This window comes from Ascochyta rabiei, chromosome 2 (assembly GCF_004011695.2).
Source record: "Ascochyta rabiei chromosome 2, complete sequence".
Taxonomy (NCBI): domain Eukaryota; kingdom Fungi; phylum Ascomycota; class Dothideomycetes; order Pleosporales; family Didymellaceae; genus Ascochyta; species Ascochyta rabiei.
The window spans coordinates 2,037,959-2,055,279 of record NC_082406.1 but is presented as its reverse complement, the minus strand read 5'-3'; the positions used below and the strand labels follow the sequence as shown (position 1 = coordinate 2,055,279).

The following is a 17,321-nucleotide window of genomic DNA, read 5'->3' as shown; positions in this document are numbered from 1 at the left end:
AGGACTGGCACAGGTGGTGCTTGTACTTGTGGTCAAATCGTGGGAGGGTAAGTTGAGTTTGTATGGCCACTAGCGCGGTTCGACTCATCTTCACCCATTCTGTGACACGCTTTCACCTTCATACTCCAGCGTACCACCATGTGCTTCCTACGGAAGTACTCACGAGTCACGAGAAAACTTATGTGCAGCTATAATATATTGGTTTACCGACTTTGCAACTGCAATCAGGCACCGAACATCTCTCCTGGTATGACAGCGCTGATATCCGCTCTTTCGTCCACCATCCTTACGCAATGAATGAATCCCGTATGAGTAGGATCTCTCAAACAAAGCGAAATCGTTTGGGCGATCGAATTCGGTATTTACTGCGAGCGCGTGTTCAGCGAACACTATTCCTTGCCTCCTTCTCTCTAGCGGCCTCCTCTCTGGCCTTCATCAGAAGTATCCTGTTTTGTGCCTCGAGTTGCTCGAGCTGCGGCCGATATAGCTCCCACATCGCACTCCATGGCTCGTGCTCTGCCTTGCGCCTTACGATCTATCACCTGTCAGACATATCCCTGAAGTGCTGGATTCGCTTTCGTCACCGGATCGCGTCCAGGCAAGGCATAACGCCAGCGATCCTGATCCTGTTCGGCTACTGGAATGAAGCCTTGTTGTTCATCCGTGGTAGGTTGAATTGACGTTGTAGTTCCGGAACTGATCAGAGATCTCGTCAGCCATCAACGACTCGCCCGTGATGGGAGATTTCTCAGGAGATGTCTCGTACGTCTCATAGTAGGTCGGCAGCTCGAAGTCAGTGGCTGCGTGGTCGAGGATGTTGGGATCGACCTCAGGGATTGGTGTTGCTGTGTTTACAGGTTCGAGGCCAGATCGAGTCGATGATGGCTGTTGCACGCCTTGAGGTACATCGGAAACCTGTCCGTTGGTTTCAACCATCTTGTCCCCTTCGACTCGAACTTCTCGATCGCGGAGTCGCCGCATAAGTTCAAGGAATTGGGAATTCTGGAATTTCTCGCTGGTATTGTCCGCAACCCTCTCCAGCAGGCGTCCAGCGGTTGCCGCCATCTCGTCGTCATCGTTCATCTTCGGCTGCTCCTCCTTCTGCTTGGGCTCTTGCTCCACCTGCTCGTTCTGCGGAGTCTTCATGTACCCAGCCTCATCTAGGTCCTGCCATATCCGCTCTTCGCTCATAGGTACTTGCGCACCCAGCGGGTACTGTGACATGATTCTTTGATTGATGGTAGCAATCAAGCCTTCCGCGCGTGTCCTTACTTCTTGCGGCGCTCCACGGTTCACTATCCGTTGCAGGGAGTCTACGATCCACTTCGCTTCGTTGGCGTCTTGTACAAGGTCGCCACTCCTCTCTAGTATGCCCATATTGTCTAGGTATGACACGGCTTCTTCGGTGCGGCCGAGGCCCATCTCGCTCCAAACCTGGATTGCCGAGTATACAGCTGGGTGTGTGTTAGAAGACATGGCACACCTATATGATACTACACACCTGGCCGTGTTTCCCGTATCCGTATAAGAAGAGGATCCTCACTTGGCCGGTCCATGCCCATCACCTCGGGGTTCATTGCTCGAGACTGCGCCCGCTTCTGCTCTGCCTCTGCCTCATCGAACGCGTCTTGTTGTGCCTGCGCAAATGCTTGCTCAAAGGCTGCCTCGTCGAATGCTGGTGCTGGTTCCTGCGTCGCCTGCTTTCCTTGCGCTACCTGTGACATTTGTGCGCTAGGCTGGAAGCTCGGTGTCTGCATGTAGGAAGGGCCTCCAAAGCCGCTCATGCCGTAGTTCGACACACCTGCAAAGTTGTTCTGCTGTTGCGCCAGAGGTGGCATAGACTGGGCTTGCTGCCCCATAAAGTCCTGATGCCATGCTGATGCTGCATTCGCTACCTGAGGGCGTTGTTGCTGGAAGGTATATGCGGGCTGGTTCGTGATGTTTAGTCGCTGGAAGTCCGAGGCCCAGTCAGGCGCTTGTGAAGCATGGGCGAATTGTGGGGGAGGCGATGCGAACTGTGGAGGGAATTGCTGGAAGTCAGACTGCGGTAGACCTGCACGTCCTTGCTGAAAGGCATCGAACTCTGAATCTAATGCGCCGGCATGTGGGCCCGGCGCTGACCTGAAGCCCTGAGAGACATTAGCTCGTCTTCTCTTCAGTGTAACGTCCCAACTGACCTGCGCTGGAGAATGACGACCGACCAGGCGGTCTTGTTGCAGGGTCCGGTCAACGGAGGTATGCTTCTGGAAGTTCTGCAGAGCATTTGACGGTCCGCAAAGTGCATCCGCCATAGCTGTTGAATAACAAAGGGTATCACCGCGAAAAGCAAAAGACAAGAACGTGGAGGAAAGAGTGTTGCGGCAGCGGCGTGGTGCGTCAGGACTTCCAAATGTCCCGCGGTGCCAGAAGCCGAGGCTTGCTCGATGCGGGCCGAGCTGCCACGATCAGATGTCGACACCGGGCACGTGTGACAGGCATCCTTCACTGACCATGACATGCACTGCCTATGTGGTACCATGATACAGTAAAACCTGGCTAGGATCAAGTGACTCAAGTCAAATTCTCAGTTAAGCAGGTTCTTTAGTATAAGCAAAGGGGAAGAGGTGGAGCGGGGGGGTACTCCTAACAGAATTCCCTATGTATTTTACCCTCACAAATACATGGCCGAACCACATTCATATGCTCAGCTCGAGTAAGTTTGCGCCAGTGTGTAAGAAGTGTGGTGTACGCATGCATTTCTACCAGGTAGTTAACATCGGCTGGTGATTCAGCACGTGCATGTATGCCAGCCACTCGACCAATCAAAGCTGTCTATAGAAGAGATAATAAGCACGTGACTACACAAGGGTCTCGTGGGTGCACTTGTGTAAGTAGACTTTGATAGATAATGAGCCATTCGACACACACTTGGTACTAATTGCGTCCGTATAGATCCAGAATAATCCTGACTACAGAAGGTCCCTACAAACTGGCTTATGACGCATTGAAGAGTACTTCTTCCATGACACACATACAATATCACGTCTTCAAGGCTCAGCTGCATGACCAAGACCTTTCTCCACGTCTAAGTCGCGCCTTTCCCCTGGGATTCTGATTCCTACATGGTTGGGAACCTGTGGAACTGCGCCGTGTTGGTTTGTGTTCCTTCTATCGTTTCCCTTGGGGAGGCCTTTTTCTTGCTTCTCTTCCTCATTCTCCACAGCTTCTCGGAACGAGAAGTTCTCTGTGTCCTTGAAGATATTAGGCAAGGTCTTGGGGAAGTTTCCTCGGTTGTCGTGTTGCTCGGCGTTTGATGGTACTTCAGTACTGGGGTTATGCGATCGTGACCCAGTGGTGGCTGGTTGTTGCTCCTTGTTTAACTGACGGTCGCCCAGCTTTCTTGGAAGCAATTGCCCTGGACCCAGTGGTCCGTTCTCTAGTGAATTATGTTGCGGCTGCGATGGTGTTGCTGGTGCCACCTGCTTCTCTTTCTGGCGCCTGCGGTACTGAGCGCGGTGGGCTATAGACGGCTTAACAACGCTATGAAAGACGGCGTACTTGACAATCTGCCACAACTGCCGCAGACCGAGCAATGAGCACATGGAATAAACGAAAGACCGATACACCTCTGCTACCGGCGCTGCCATTCCCTTGACGAACTCCGCATTAAGCAACATGACTAAGGTAAGCGCAAGTGCTGCTAAAGCTGTGAACACGAGGTTCATAGATGTAGAGTGATCAGGAAGGCCGTTCATGCTAAGTACTCCGGTAGCGAATCCGAGGGGGAGGAAAACGACGGTAACGTACGTGAAAAGGTTGATACTTTGAGATCCGCGGAAGTTGATATCCTCTCGGATGGACTCTAACTGGCCAGGCAAAGACTCCTGGAAAGAATGCACCTTATCTCGCAAGCGCTTAATCTCACGTGTCTGCCTCTCAGTGAAGATCTTGAGCCTCAAGATCGTCGTAAAGTGGTTGCGCTTATCTCGCTCAGTCCAACGCGGCTGTTGATCTTGACGGTCCTGCTCTCGCCGTTGCCATTCCTCCATCTTCTCAATGTTTTTGATTAGACTCTCTTCTAGGACATCGAGTATCTGAATGTACCTCCTCCACTGTCTTGCGATCGAGGTATACTCTTCTTTGTCGCCCAACCGTTGAAGCTGCTTAGCTTCTTCGATGGCCCCTTCGAACTCATTGTCTTCAGAGCTCTTCTCGTGCTCAGAAGGCGTCTCCTTCGATTGAAGAGCTAATGCCTTTACGGCGTCAAGAATGTCGATCGTATTCTTACGTATACCCTCAAGTATTTTGCTGTAGATGAGAAGCTCGAGGATTCTACGCTGTTGCCACGGCTTCGTTGGTCTGTCTTCTTCTCGTTGCTCTCGTCTCTCCGCTACCCCGCATCCTCTGTGGGCCTTCAGAAGATCCAGATCACCTCTGATGCCACATTCAGGAACTGGAAGTAAATGTGTGCCGAGAGTCTTTCGACCACGCTGACCCGGATGATGCTCCAGTAGTAAACATGTCCAGAACCTGTCAGAAAAGTCGCCCGAGAAGCGGAAACTGACGGCGGTCAACGCGAGGTACCCATGTCCCTTGAGGTGATATAGAGACCCCTCTTTTGAAGGAGAAACAGAGTAATATGACAGATGCAGCTCTGTCTCCCATTCATTCAGCGCTGCTGTGGCGCTATCGAGAAAGAATCTTTCTGAATCAAGGTGTCGTTCGTAGAAAGAGATGACGTTGTCTCCTTCCACGTCTGAGCAACACTTGTAGACCTGCTGTGCCTCTGCTCGGTTACGATGTGAAAGCCAGATGATGCGTTTCTTAGACTCCCACACACTTCGGTCTTTTCTGAGACGCATTCTTGCATTGGGCTGCCAGTCGGATAATTCACTGCCCAAACTGTATTTTGGGACATCGACCACGATGCCGTTCCAGCCTGGCTTCTTTCTGCTTGAAAACATGCCAATGATGCGCTTGGCTCTGCCTTCGGCTTTACTTCTCTTAGCATTGTCATCCTTCCATCCTTGTACCATATTCAGAATCAGCTTCATCTGCCCATCCTCCGTCTTCTCGTCGTCCAGGTCCACGGCCACATCGCGATGGCTTCCATTGGCTTTTGTTTCGAAACTCAAGATAGCAGGTGGGCTCTGAAGCCAATCGTCTGACAAGACATTGCGATCCAGCTGATCCTTTGGGGGACTGAGATTGAGGAAGGGTACATATTTTGGAACCTTCTGGGCGATCCTCGAGTTGTCTCTGAAACTCAACGCATTTGCACCACTCGACGTTGGTAATGAGGCTTTGCCAGTCTCTAGTCGTATCGTCGTGGTGTTACTTGCAGTCCCACAACTCCACATAATGTTGGGTGTTTCGAATGCAGCATGCCAGTGGTTATCGCGATCCAACTCACTATCGTAGCACGCCGGCATACGCCTATATCCAAGGGTACCAGCGGAAAGTCCATTGTACCAAGATGAGTCTAGAAGTGTGGAGTTTGCCTCTCTTATCAAAGCCTCGGACGAGTAATTGCCTACTCGACGACCTTTGCATCCAAGGACGTATATTATCGTATACCACAAAGGTTTACTCCACTCCAGGAGCTCAAATTCATCCTGATATGCCTGCGCGTCAAGCAGCTTCGCCCACCGTTTATCAGCAAATCGCCAGGCATCTGCTGTTTCGGGCTTGGTTCTTTGCTCCGAAGAACGTGTTCCCGTCTTTGGATCATCGAAAAATTGCATGTTTGCTGCCGAAAAGAGAAATGTATCTTTGGAGTGTAACAGAAACCTGGTGTCGCCAGACCATCTGCTGGTTGCAAGCACTTTTTGCTTTGAGGTCGGGTCTTCAGTGGTAAAACGTTTGAGAGTCTTTCGCCGCACTTCTCTGTAAGTGTAGTAGCATCGGGGCTCGTCAGTCCATATTGGGCCAATATTTGGCTCGGTCACACGGCGATGGAGCTCTTCAATGCATCTGAAAGCCATGCTGATCATCACATGGTCCAATAGACTGAATTTTGTGTCCTGGCTCGGTATGTTGGATTCTTCGTTTCCACGAGGAAATGCATAAGTCCCGCGTTGATTCGAGTTGTGTAGACCTTCCACCCAGAAGTGAACTTTAGACCGTAATTTCTCCTCAATCCAGATACTTGCTTCGGAGCTGAACATCCATGGTTCAGAAAGGCTGTGTAGAACCTTAATCAGCTGCAATGGAGTGTCAACTAAAGACGACGATGACAGATAGTCGAGGTTCTGGATCTTCTTTCCAGTGGCCCAATAGTGAGGTGCGAATGCTCCGTCTTCCCACGAGTCTGTTTTCTGGCAGATCCAGGAAATGTGGCCTTTCAATACTCGGCGCACGCGGCGGAAGAGTTCCGGAACATATCTTGTCTCTGGATTGCGTTGCTCCACTTCTGTCTCCGGTATCTGGTCAAAATCATTTTCTGTCAATGTTTCTGCATCTCCCTCAGTGGAAAAATCCTTTCCCGAATCAAGGTGAACCCTTCTGTTCCGTGATCGGATTCGCTCAGAGCTAGATGAGTTTGGGTCTAGGTACGTGAGAGCAGAACATAGAAACTGGAAAGCAGATCTCAGACCTTGTCAGCATCTCACACGGGACATCTCAGGCTACTCAAACTTACAGGCTCGCTCTCGATGCGACACAATGACCTGCAATATCTCCGCAGGTGATTGCAATCGCTGGCCCTTTGAAGTCGACCGGCAGAGTTATATCTGCGTCAGAATCCAATGGAATTGGGATGCTGCACACAGAGAGAATGTGTTCCAGGTTACGGCGGAAAACAAAGTCAGAACGCGGGCTTGGAGCAAAATAGATCTTCTGGAAGCTGGACGCGGTACTGAAGACATCCTTCATAGCAGCTAACGCAGGATTATGTGGTTCAGCATTCGCTGATATCTGCAGCTCTTTCAGAACGTCAATGTTCCCTTGTTCGAAGATTTTGACAGTGTACACTATAGTCAGCTCGAGTCGAGCATCGTCTTTATTATCTTTCAACGTTATACAATATCCATCATCAATTTCAGCAGCTATGCCGCCAATAAAAGGCGACACAATCAGTACCGCAACTGATGACTTCTGTTGCTTGTTCTCCGCTGACTGGGCTGCGTCTCGGATCTCCGTGAGGTCCTCAGGTACGGTTCCTATGACCAAGAGCTTGCAGCGGTCATCCGTTATTCTGAGACTATCGAGATCCGTGAAATCTGTGCCGTATTCGGAGTTGTCGTTTACGAAATTCAGACCCCTGAAGCAAATGTCGGGTTTGAGAGAGATGGAACCCCATTGGACTTTGTCGCGGGGGACTCCTCCTTCACCGAGGTTCAAGAGGTACGTTTGTACCACGCTGCCTTCAGAGCAGAAGTACTGGATTGATAACGGAAACGCTGGTCCTGCGTCTAGCGTCTTGACTGTCTCAACCTCGCTCGTGCCATGTGCCATCTCAGGGGTTGTCTTTGTCGGGCTGTCCACTTGAACTGGCTTAGTCGCAAACTTTGGTGCAGGATCTGCGGAATCTTGATTTTGTTCCTTGTTGTTGAAGATGTACCGTGGCCACCGATCGTACATGAAGCCCACCGAGGGCACAGGTTGGAACGTAGTCCAGTCAACAATGTCAAGTCTGAGACCTCTTTGTGGATTTGTGCACGACTCGAGAATATCTTCCATACGGCTTTGTACGTAGAAGGGTGTCGCGTATTGCGAATCCACACAAAGAAAGCCTGAAGCGCCGAAGTTGAGGAACCGGGTGATCTGCATGATATTCCCATAACCGTTAACGCTCACAGTCGTCCCATTGTCCCCGAACGATGCATAGGCATGTGTATCCTTCATCGTGACTCTGTCAGGTCTTCTAGGCGGTCTGATGAACACATCGTTTTGCAAACTCTCGCTCTCCCACAAGAATGGTGGGACAGACGACATGATGCATGAAGGGAATCGATCATGCAGGTGATGGAAAAAGGCTGACTCTCAACTCTGTTCGCGGTATTTGAGTTATCTTTGTCTTCTCTGCTGACACTTCGACTGATATAGGGACAATGGCGAGAAAGAAGCAATTCTCCATGCGTTGACATCCCTCCCAGCGCCGCCTTTTCGATAAAAACAACTGCGAAGCATCCGCCGTCGTCCCAGGTACGCCCAGCTCCGGGAAGAGTATCGATTGTCCTCATGAATGCATTCATTCCCCAAAAGGTATAGATAGACGAAAGGATCGCATGGTAGGATTGCGAGAAAAGGCACTAGATAAGGTCGCAGCAGCCGCCAGCGCACCCAGTGATCCGACGGCTGAAAATTGGCGATATATTTTTCCGCTGACATCGGCGAGACTGCTGCCGCTACCAAGGGTACTTGGTGTCCTCAGCCAAGCTTGTTGTGAATCAATTGTGATAGGTACAGCCTTATTCACATCGTCCACTTCTTAGGACAGCGGTCTTTGTACTGTGCTTGACGGAGAAGGGCAACCATATATCATTGCGAGGTTAAGCTGTAAGGCTGTGCTCTCGATTCTTTCGGAGCCACAGCTCACATTGAGCAACAGATTGAAGACATATGTCAGATGGTGTATCTGCGTCCAGCCGGCTCGGCCCGTGCCTCATGGGTAGGTGTACATGTACAACTGGGTCCAGAATAGCGTGGGCGATCGTGCTGCATAAAAGACGAGATCGTCGATCAAAGCTGTGGATCACCGCTCGAAATCAGGTTTAAGGACCGTAGGATCGTTCCTCAGCCACACACAGCAATTCCCCACCAACGATCTTCGCTTCTGACGTCCATATCGAGAGTTGAGCAACATGTTCGCCGACTAAGTGGAGGCAGCACGGCGTGTATCTCATCGCTTCGGGTGCCCCGGTATGTATCCTTCACTCAGGCACGTCCGAGATGCTCCTTGGCGGCTTGGTAAAATTGACATCAACCTTACACCGCCAGTCGAGTGCGACTTAGTTTTTGGATACCTCCACTTAAGCACAGATACACCAGTAAAGGACAATTTTGGTAGAGCTGGTCATTCTTCGTGCCCCATCTTGCAGCTGCCCTGTTCGCAATTCGGACGCTCCTGGGCGCAGTACGCAGGTAGCCTTCGGCGAATCTCGAACAACTCTGAAGGACGAAATGACCGGCGAAGCTGCATCGGAGCGCAAGGCTGAATACATCGCGCCGCTTACCCGGAATAAGTAAACATCAAACAGACGATATCTTCTACAAATGAAGTGAAACGCAGCGATGCTTGGTACCGACACGTGATCGAAATTTTACATGGTTCGAAGCTTCAGAACCCATTATATCGTTACCGCAAGGCGAAACGGATGAGTATATTTGTCGCCAGTAATGGTGTGAACTTCATTGTAGTTGCCGCAGGGGAAGTGTTGAGGGACATTAGGTTTCTTACTTATGATTAGCTCTCAGCAGCTTACCTAGGTATTTTTATTGAGCTTTGATAAGTTAGCAATCAAACAACATGAGTAAAGCTCTTAGTGTAAATAAAAGCACATTCCTTCTATAACCTTCTCTTCTAGCTAGATTTACTGTGAACATCATTGGCTATAGTTTAGCTATCCATTTGCTAAGTGAAGCCTGCTTACTTCTCTAAGCCTGTTCGTCTGATTACTCAGGCACAAGTGGCGACAAGCTGGCGTGGTGACACACGACCGGTGAACAGCTGAGATAAGACATTGACATCACCGCATCATTGTCACGCAGATATGCAAGAAATGCAGCCACTTGCAACAGCTGCATGTAATACCTGTATGTTGTGGACGACTCAGCTGCACTGGAGCCCAACGCTATCGGTGTACGTAGTGAAGGAGACGTAGACGTTTCTCAAAGCTGGCGAGTCTGAAGATGTGGAGAATGGTATACGCGTTAAGGGATAGTAGAAAGGTTACAAATCAAACAACAAATGCCCATCACCACCTGTCTTTACCTGAAAAGCATTTCACCAAGCGTCATGTTCTTCGCCGGGCGGTGTACCTCGCTGCGAGACCTCGATCTTGACTTCCTGCGCACGAAAGCGTACTCCTTCTTGCCACGGCGATCACGGCCGTCCGCTTCAATGAACAGGCGGTCTCCGTGGTTCGAGCGTAGTCGGCGTGTGTGCTCGAAGAGAATATCAGTCTCCTTCTGGCTCATCTCGCGGAGCACGATGATGTAGTTGGGGTCCTGTGTCTGTTAGTACTGGAGCATTGTGCGGGGATACAGTCATAACTCACGACGTCGTTTTCGTACGGGATGTCATAGTAATGCAGAGTCTCAGTATCGAGGTACTCCCTCCTGATCTTCGCGTACGTGGGCTGAGGCGCAATTCGCAGTGGGTTGTGGGGTGTCAATCCAACCTGCTGCTCCAGCTTTTTCTGCTGCTCGGGATGCACCATAGCCTGGATCTGATTCTCTTGGAAGCCGAACTGAGCCAGGCGTTTGCGCATCGTCTCCTCGAGTTCCTTCTCTTCCCTATCGTGCTTCGCTTTTTCCGCAGCTTGTTTTTCAGCCTGCTTGCGTTGGAAGGCCTCGTACTCTTCTTTGTCCCTCTGCTTCTGTCTCTCTTCTTCAAGCTTCATCTGTAGAAGTAGTTCCTCCCTTGCCTTCTTTGCCTTTTCCGCGTCAAGAACCTTCTTGCGCTCGTACTCATAAATAATACGGTCGCGCTCCTCCGCCGCTTCCTTTTCTTCCTGGGCTTTCTTCTTGTTGTAAGCATCTACTGCTGCCTGTTGAGCTGCCTTTGCCTCACGCTCGGCTTTCTCGCGTTTCACCTGTGCTTCCATGATAATTCTCTTCGCATCCTCTTCCCGGGCCCTGGCTGCGTCTTCGCGTTTTCGAGCTTCTTTTTCCAACTTTGCGGTGTTCTCATCGACAATGCGCTTATGTTCTGCGTCCGCCTCTCTCTTCTCTCGATCCATCTCAGCTAGGATCCTTTCGCGTTCTTCTTTCCTCTCTCTTTGTTCTCTGGCTGCTTTGGCTTTGCTGTCTGCGAGGATTCGCTCCCTCTTGCTTTCCTCATCTCGTAACTGGAGCTCACGCGCCCGGTCTTCTCTCTCTCGCTTGAGGTCCCAATCCATACGAAGTCGTTCCTCAGCGCGCTTGATGCGGTCTTCTTCATCTTCACGCTCCTGGCGGTCCTTGATGTACTTCAACTCCAACTTCCTTCTAGTGATCTCCTCTCGCCTCTCCGCTTCTTGCTCTCGCCTCTCGGCCTCAATCTTCGCTTCCGCTTCTCTCAGTTTCTGCTCGGCCAGTGACAGCTTCAGCTTGTCTTCGTAAGAGCGGTCAGGTGAGTGGTCATGGTGATGATGGTACTCTCCACGGGAGCGAGACCGCGCCAGTCGCTCTCTAGTGACTTGCAATCTCAGTTCTTCGATATCATCTTCCAGTCCCCATTCGCCAGGCATCTGTCGAGTGCGACCGCGACCGTCAGCACTAGGCTCTCGGCTTTTCTGTTCGGTGGTAGTGCGCACATTAGGGTTGCTCTCGTTATCCATGCGAGTTGTGTTGTAGATTGTCACGTTGGGGACGACTCCATGGCCCTGGGACTTGGATCGATGAAGTCCACTCGTGTAGTGAACTTCAGGGTTGAGGTATTCCGTAGTGCGTCGGCCGTACTGCTCATGTGGCGAAGGTTTGGGAACATGGCGGGCCCACTGTTCTTTTTTATGGTACCATTCATCCTCTGAATAGTCGTCGTACATGTTGAAGATGTAGCGAACGGTGTAGCGAACGGTATGGCAGTTCGGTGCGTGCAGTGTATGGTATGAGAAGACCGAGAGGATCGTGCAACAAATGCAATCACGAGCAAAGGGCGCTCAAAGGTGTTGGGTTCAAGTGTCAGCTGCGAAAGCGGGGCGGTGGTGATAGCTTGCTGGAGGGCGGCACGAGCTGACTGACTCAACGCGCGAACGTGAGACACAAGCAGGCAACGCAAGAGTGCAGGAAGTTTCTGGACAAAGGGCGAACGCGTGAGAATTTGAAGGAAATTAAGCGGCCGTCATTTTGGGGGCCGAAAGCACCACACTGCACCACGATGCAGCTAGTCATCAGGCAGGCAGCTGTGTCGTTCGGGGCTGAAGACGGGCACTTGTGCATTGGTCTGCTGCCCGCCAGGCTGCATCTGCGCGAACGAATGGACGATTGGATACGGGGTCACGTTGCAGGATCCTATAGAGACTTTGCCTCAAGCACCGACAACGGCCTGCGACGTTCGCAACGTGTTCGTGGGTACATGGCAGCATCCAAGCGCGCTGTCTTGTGCAAGTCCATGGAGGGGGGTACAGCACTCTATATTTGTCGCTAACGCCGGGCATCAAACACGCTTTACCAGGAGAAGCGCGCGGGGCGCTTCGCAACGTAGATGTTGGACATGCTGTCAGCCTCGCCGATGGATGTCTCTGGACCGACGCATGATCCGTTGGTTGCTATCGCCTTTGCCGCTGGTCGATGTTTGCTTCTGACGAGTCGCAGACAGCACGGGAGCGCTTCATGAAACACTGCGCTCGTGGGTGTCGTTACAAGCAACGTGACCATTTGCTGTTCTGGACAAGCTTTCATGTGCCTGACACGCAAAGTCGGCTCCCACTTGGCGGAAAGGCAGCCCCTACCAAGACGTGTGTTGGCAGTCCAGTCAATCTCTCCAACCCGGCGCCTCAACAGTGGGACCCGAGACTCTGCAAGTTGAAGACTTCCGTGTCGCTTTTCCGTGCCTCGTGCAAGTGAGTACGATCAGGAGCCTGCCGTTGTAGACAGCCACGTGAGTACGCGGTTAGCGCGAGTCTATGGACGCGTCTCGTAGATCCACCCGTCGTACTCTCTCATTACTCTGCTTGCCATTTTTGTTATCTGGGGCCAGACAGATGCTTCATTTGCAACCAGGCTCTTCAAAGCCAGCGCGTGGATTCTGAAGAACTAGCAGATGGGTATTCGCAAACAACGTCACACTGCATCAGACCACTACTGGGCATTCTGTCTGAACTTCGGCATACCCTCCTTCTTTCCCCATCCCCAGACCTTGCTGTTCAGGTCTGGTACCATGACGAGCCAAATGATAGTCGTGATCCATGCCATGACTGTGTCAACAACAATATTGTTCCTCTGACTGCTTCCCATGGAACCCCAGCGTAGCAGACTTATCAGCCAATTCGTGGTAGTCATGTAGTTACCATTCTCCAGCCCTCTGACGGCAGCAGTAGCAGCTTCCGTCTCAGTCTGCTTAGGGTCTGAGGATTCGAGGAGGCGTGTTACAGGGTGCTTCGTCTTCTCTTCATTCTCAAAGCCGGGAGATAGAATAGAGCCGGGGAAGATGGCATGAATGTCGACATCGAACGGTGCAGGTGTTTGCCCAGTAGCAACCTGGCTTCGACGCGCTCCATTGTAGAGCAGGACTTCTGAGCGCAGACCGTCTGCTAGCGAGCGCAGCGCGGCTTTCGCGGGCGAATAGGGGGTGTAGCCTGCCAGACCCGCAAATGCAACAGCCGAGGACGTGAGAATGAAGTGCCGTGTTCCTTGTGAGACGGCGCTCTTGTCCTGCGGCGAGTACGGTGTGTCAGGGTACCACCAGGCCTTCAGCGTCTTGTGTGCAAGGTATGCAGCTGAGAAGTAGTTCAAGTCCATTTGCTTGCGCATGGTCTCTGTGCTGGTCTCCACGAAGAGTCCTGGTATCGAAGCACCAGCGATTGCCCAGACAATCTCAGGCATTGCACCGTTGTTCCAGGCGGTGACTTCAGCGACAATCCGCGTGTTTTCCTCTTCAATCGATACGTCGGCGGAGATGTAGTGGAAACGCTGGGCCGAGGGGTTCTTTGCGTAGCTCCGAGCGTATTCGACAGCCGACTCGAGGTTCTTGACGGTGCGGGCAACGAGGACGAGGTTTGCGCCGCGAGCAGAGAGTAGCCTGGCGACTTCTCTGCCCATGCCTTGGGAGGCACCGGTGAGGAGAACTGTCTGTCACAATGCATCGGTCACTATGGACATGCTGTATATGGACCGTGCTTACCTTTCCCTCCACCGGAAACTGGTTACCCTTCCAGAACGCGAAGCCCATAATGTCCAGACTGACTGTTCCGACCAGTACAAGGAGGAGTACCGTCGCTCCTACAAGCAACTGAGACATTTGACAACAATGTCAGCAAAACTTACTCCCGGTGCACAGGACAAATAAAAGGAGAGGAGCAGGGGTCCTTGTAAGCACTACGACCTGTCGTCAAACCATCAGCAAACAGTGAAGTGCTGCGATGGCATAGGAATTGGTCGAGGGCGCCTTGCCCGCCCCGGCCTAGAGCAGACCCTAGCGCAAAGACTGGGGCGTGCTTTCCCGCGGCCGGCCAAGATTTCGAAACTATTTTTTTGGAAACCATCTCCAACACCGTTACGTTGGCGCCACAGGTTGAACAACAGCAAACATGGCTAAGAAGAGGAAGGCTGGCGGTCGCGCATATGGCGAATCCAAGGCGCCGAAAAACGACGATTCGAAACTCGCCATCAACTCGTGGGAGGATGTGGCAGACTCCGAGGATGAGTTCCTCTTGAACCGCGAAAAGGTCATGCTCGATGAAGGCCCGGCGGCAAAGAGGATGAGGAAGTATCAAGAAGAGGGCGAGTGGCCCATGCCCCATGAACTCGTACAGCGACACCCTGGCTGACTTGCAATAGACAAATTTCTCGACAATTCCGATGAAGAAATCCTGGGCGACAACCTAAGCGACAGCGACGACGATGACGACGAAGACGACGAAGACGAAGACGCTGCCAGCCATGCCGCCAAATCAGACGACCAGGCTGCCGAGGATGAAGACGAGGAGATGGACGAGGCATGGGGTACGACAAGGAAGGATTACTACAATGCCGACGCCATTGAGACGGAACAGGATGCCCTTGACGAGGAGAAGGAAGCACGTAGACTGCAGAAAAAGCAGTTGCAGAGCATGTCAGAGGCAGCCTTTGGCTTCGACGAGGATGAGTGGCTAGGCCAGGGTGAGGAAGAAGAGGAAGAGGGCGGCGCGCGGGTCACAGAGATTCTACCCCAGCTACAGATAACGGACAGCATGTCCGAGGAGGAACGCCTGAAGATCATGAAGACCCGATACCCCGAGTTCGAGCACATCTCGAGAGAGTATCTGCGCCTGCAACCGCTGCACGACGAACTGGCCGCCGCCGCCAATGCCGCCGAACGTCTACTCAAATCGCGCGCCACAAAATCGAGCAAGAGCACGCAGACGATCCCCATCGCCGTTACGAAGTACCGCGCTTGCGCCGCATACCTGGCCGCCATGGCTATGTACTTTGCCATTCTAGGTTCGACTGCAAAGGATGACGGTTCATCGGTCATCGCATTGGACCCGAAGGAGCTGCGCGAGCATCCGGTCATGGAGAGCCTGCTGAAGACGCAAAGGCTATGGACGAAGATAGAAAGCCTACCAGTCGCCGATCCCATGGTTGAGACTGACGCGGACGAACTGTCCGTCATTGAGGAAGCCAGCACACTGTCAGGTGCCGAACTCGAACAAACGCCAAAGAAGAAGGCGCAGAAACAGAAGAAAACAAAAGCTGAGCGTGCAGCCGAGACCGCTCGTGCAGAGGCCAAGGCACGCCGTGCTGAGAAGCTGCTACAGACTGAGCAGGATCTAGGATCGCTCTCAGCTCTCACCGACAAGGCTGCGCTCAAGAAGGCGTCGAGAAAGAAGAAGGCACCGGAGGGCAAGATCAATCTGCTCAACCCCGACGACTCGGACTTTGGCGAGGAGACCGACCTTACTGCACACGAGCTGGCCGAGAAGGCGCGCAAGAAGAAGTCGCTTCGTTTCTACACATCACAGATCGCACAAAAGGCCAACAAGCGCGATGCAGCCGGCAAAGATTACGGCGGCGACGCAGATGTCCCACACCGCGAACGTCTCAAGGACAGGCAGGCACGTCTGCAGGCCGAGGCTGAGAAGCGCGGCCAGCACAAGGATGCAGGACCTGGTGTTGCTCTCGGCGAAGGCCCAGACAGCTCCGGCGACGAAGCTGAGCCCTTCCGTCCCGAGGACAATGACTTCGAGGATGAGGAAGGCTACTACGACATGGTTGCCGCCCGCAGCAACACTAAGAAGCAAGCTAAATCCGACCGCGCAGCCGCGTATGCAGAGGCCGCCAAACAGGGTGCTCAAGTCATCGAAGAAGAGATTGTTGGTGACGATGGTCGCAGACAGATCAGCTACCAGATTGCGAAGAACAAGGGTCTCACACCGCATCGTAAGAAGAGCGTCAGAAACCCGCGTGTCAAGAAGAAGGAGAAGTACAAGGAGAAGCTCAAGAAGGAAAAGAGCATGCGGCCGGTATTCGACAAAGCCAAGGCTGCGTCTGGGCATGCAAACTACGGAGGTGAACTTACGGGTATCAAGAAGGGTATGGTCAGGAGTAGGAAGTTGTAGTTTCTTAGATTTCAAGACTATTGTCGGAGTAGGACAGATACCCGAAACAATTCTTCCGCATCCTCTCAACTGCCCCCTACTGATGCATGATGCCGTTATAGGCAGCTACATTGGACTGCTGATTGATAAGGTACTAGAGGAGCCAAGAGACATCATTGCTGGCGGTAGTCACTACAAGATGGGTGTAGTCGGTGTTCTAGTCAGCCTCAATACCCTGACCCTACCCCACCACCCCTCAGCGCGGCCAGATGCGGGTGACGTCACCTCCAAACACGGCGTATCTCATGACTGGAGCCTACGCCCTGAACCGCCCAACGCGCTTCGACCAAGTTAATCTCGCCTCTTACCAGGGTCCTTTATCTACATATATACCTCACTTCCCTCTTGCAATCCGCGCCCATACGTAGCAGGAAAACAACAGCCCGCATACCCTACCTACCTACCCGCTTCACAATACTTTCTCGCACCACAACACGCCGCTTCACCGCACCACAACACGCCAACATGCCTCTCGTAGTCCCCGGTCTGCAGTCCAAGGACGGCAACAACAACGAAGAGTGGACGAGCAAGCTGATGGGCAAGTCTCTCGGCGACAACCACAATGAGACGGTACGTTTACTCTGCGCCCCTCCTTCGCACCATCCAATCTACTGTATTCTGTTCGCTTCTCTTCTCTTCTCTTTTCTTCTCTTCTCTTCCTGCCAGTGCATCGCGACAGCTGGTTCGGCGCTGATATGCAAGCAGACCTTCGCCAAGCAAGATCTCCCCAAGGAGCACCGCGTGCTCGAGCCCGGCAGCATGAGCACCATGGACTTCAAGCCCGACAGGCTGAACATCCACGTTGGCGAGGATGGCACCGTGCAGAAAGTGCGCTATGGTTGAGTCTTTGGTCACGGGCTGGGTGTCTGTGGAGAGCTACGTAACGAGTCATGAATCAAT

At 52.4% G+C, this 17,321-nt stretch overlaps 6 protein-coding genes across 6 annotated transcripts, besides 4 other annotated features; 2 read left to right on the top strand and 4 right to left on the bottom strand.

Moving 5' to 3' along the window:
* Positions 1–657: 657 nt before the first annotated feature.
* On the bottom strand, positions 658–2,291 carry EKO05_0001554 (uncharacterized protein; the record flags this gene model as incomplete). The annotated part of the gene is made up of 3 exons (XM_038937182.1): positions 658–1,454; positions 1,502–2,129; positions 2,178–2,291. 3 exons carry the CDS (start codon positions 2,289–2,291, stop codon positions 658–660), a joined length of 1,539 nt encoding a protein of 512 aa, XP_038802313.1.
* Positions 1,587–1,616: a tandem repeat.
* Positions 2,292–3,026: 735 nt separating the features above from the next.
* EKO05_0001553 (uncharacterized protein) lies at positions 3,027–7,914 on the bottom strand (the record flags this gene model as incomplete). The annotated part of the gene is made up of 2 exons (XM_038937401.1): positions 3,027–6,567; positions 6,620–7,914. The coding sequence occupies 2 exons, from the start codon at positions 7,912–7,914 to the stop codon at positions 3,027–3,029; spliced, it is 4,836 nt and encodes a 1,611-aa protein (XP_038802312.1).
* Positions 7,915–9,909: 1,995 nt separating this feature from the next.
* Positions 9,910–11,669, bottom strand: EKO05_0001552 (uncharacterized protein; the record flags this gene model as incomplete). The annotated part of the gene is made up of 2 exons (XM_038937307.1): positions 9,910–10,149; positions 10,200–11,669. The coding sequence occupies 2 exons, from the start codon at positions 11,667–11,669 to the stop codon at positions 9,910–9,912; spliced, it is 1,710 nt and encodes a 569-aa protein (XP_038802311.1).
* Positions 11,138–11,200: a tandem repeat.
* Positions 11,670–12,924: 1,255 nt separating the features above from the next.
* On the bottom strand, positions 12,925–14,014 carry EKO05_0001551 (uncharacterized protein; the record flags this gene model as incomplete). The annotated part of the gene is made up of 2 exons (XM_038937205.2): positions 12,925–13,914; positions 13,967–14,014. The coding sequence occupies 2 exons, from the start codon at positions 14,012–14,014 to the stop codon at positions 12,925–12,927; spliced, it is 1,038 nt and encodes a 345-aa protein (XP_038802310.2).
* A 358-nt stretch (positions 14,015–14,372) lies between these two features.
* Positions 14,373–16,382, top strand: EKO05_0001550 (something about silencing protein 10; the record flags this gene model as incomplete). The annotated part of the gene is made up of 2 exons (XM_038937338.2): positions 14,373–14,565; positions 14,623–16,382. 2 exons carry the CDS (start codon positions 14,373–14,375, stop codon positions 16,380–16,382), a joined length of 1,953 nt encoding a protein of 650 aa, XP_038802308.2.
* Positions 14,669–14,715: a tandem repeat.
* A 504-nt stretch (positions 16,383–16,886) lies between the features above and the next one.
* On the top strand, positions 16,887–17,264 carry EKO05_0001549 (uncharacterized protein; the record flags this gene model as incomplete). Its single annotated transcript, XM_038937595.1, has 2 exons — positions 16,887–16,991; positions 17,127–17,264. The coding sequence occupies 2 exons, from the start codon at positions 16,887–16,889 to the stop codon at positions 17,262–17,264; spliced, it is 243 nt and encodes an 80-aa protein (XP_038802307.1).
* Positions 17,047–17,080: a tandem repeat.
* Positions 17,265–17,321: the final 57 nt, after the last annotated feature.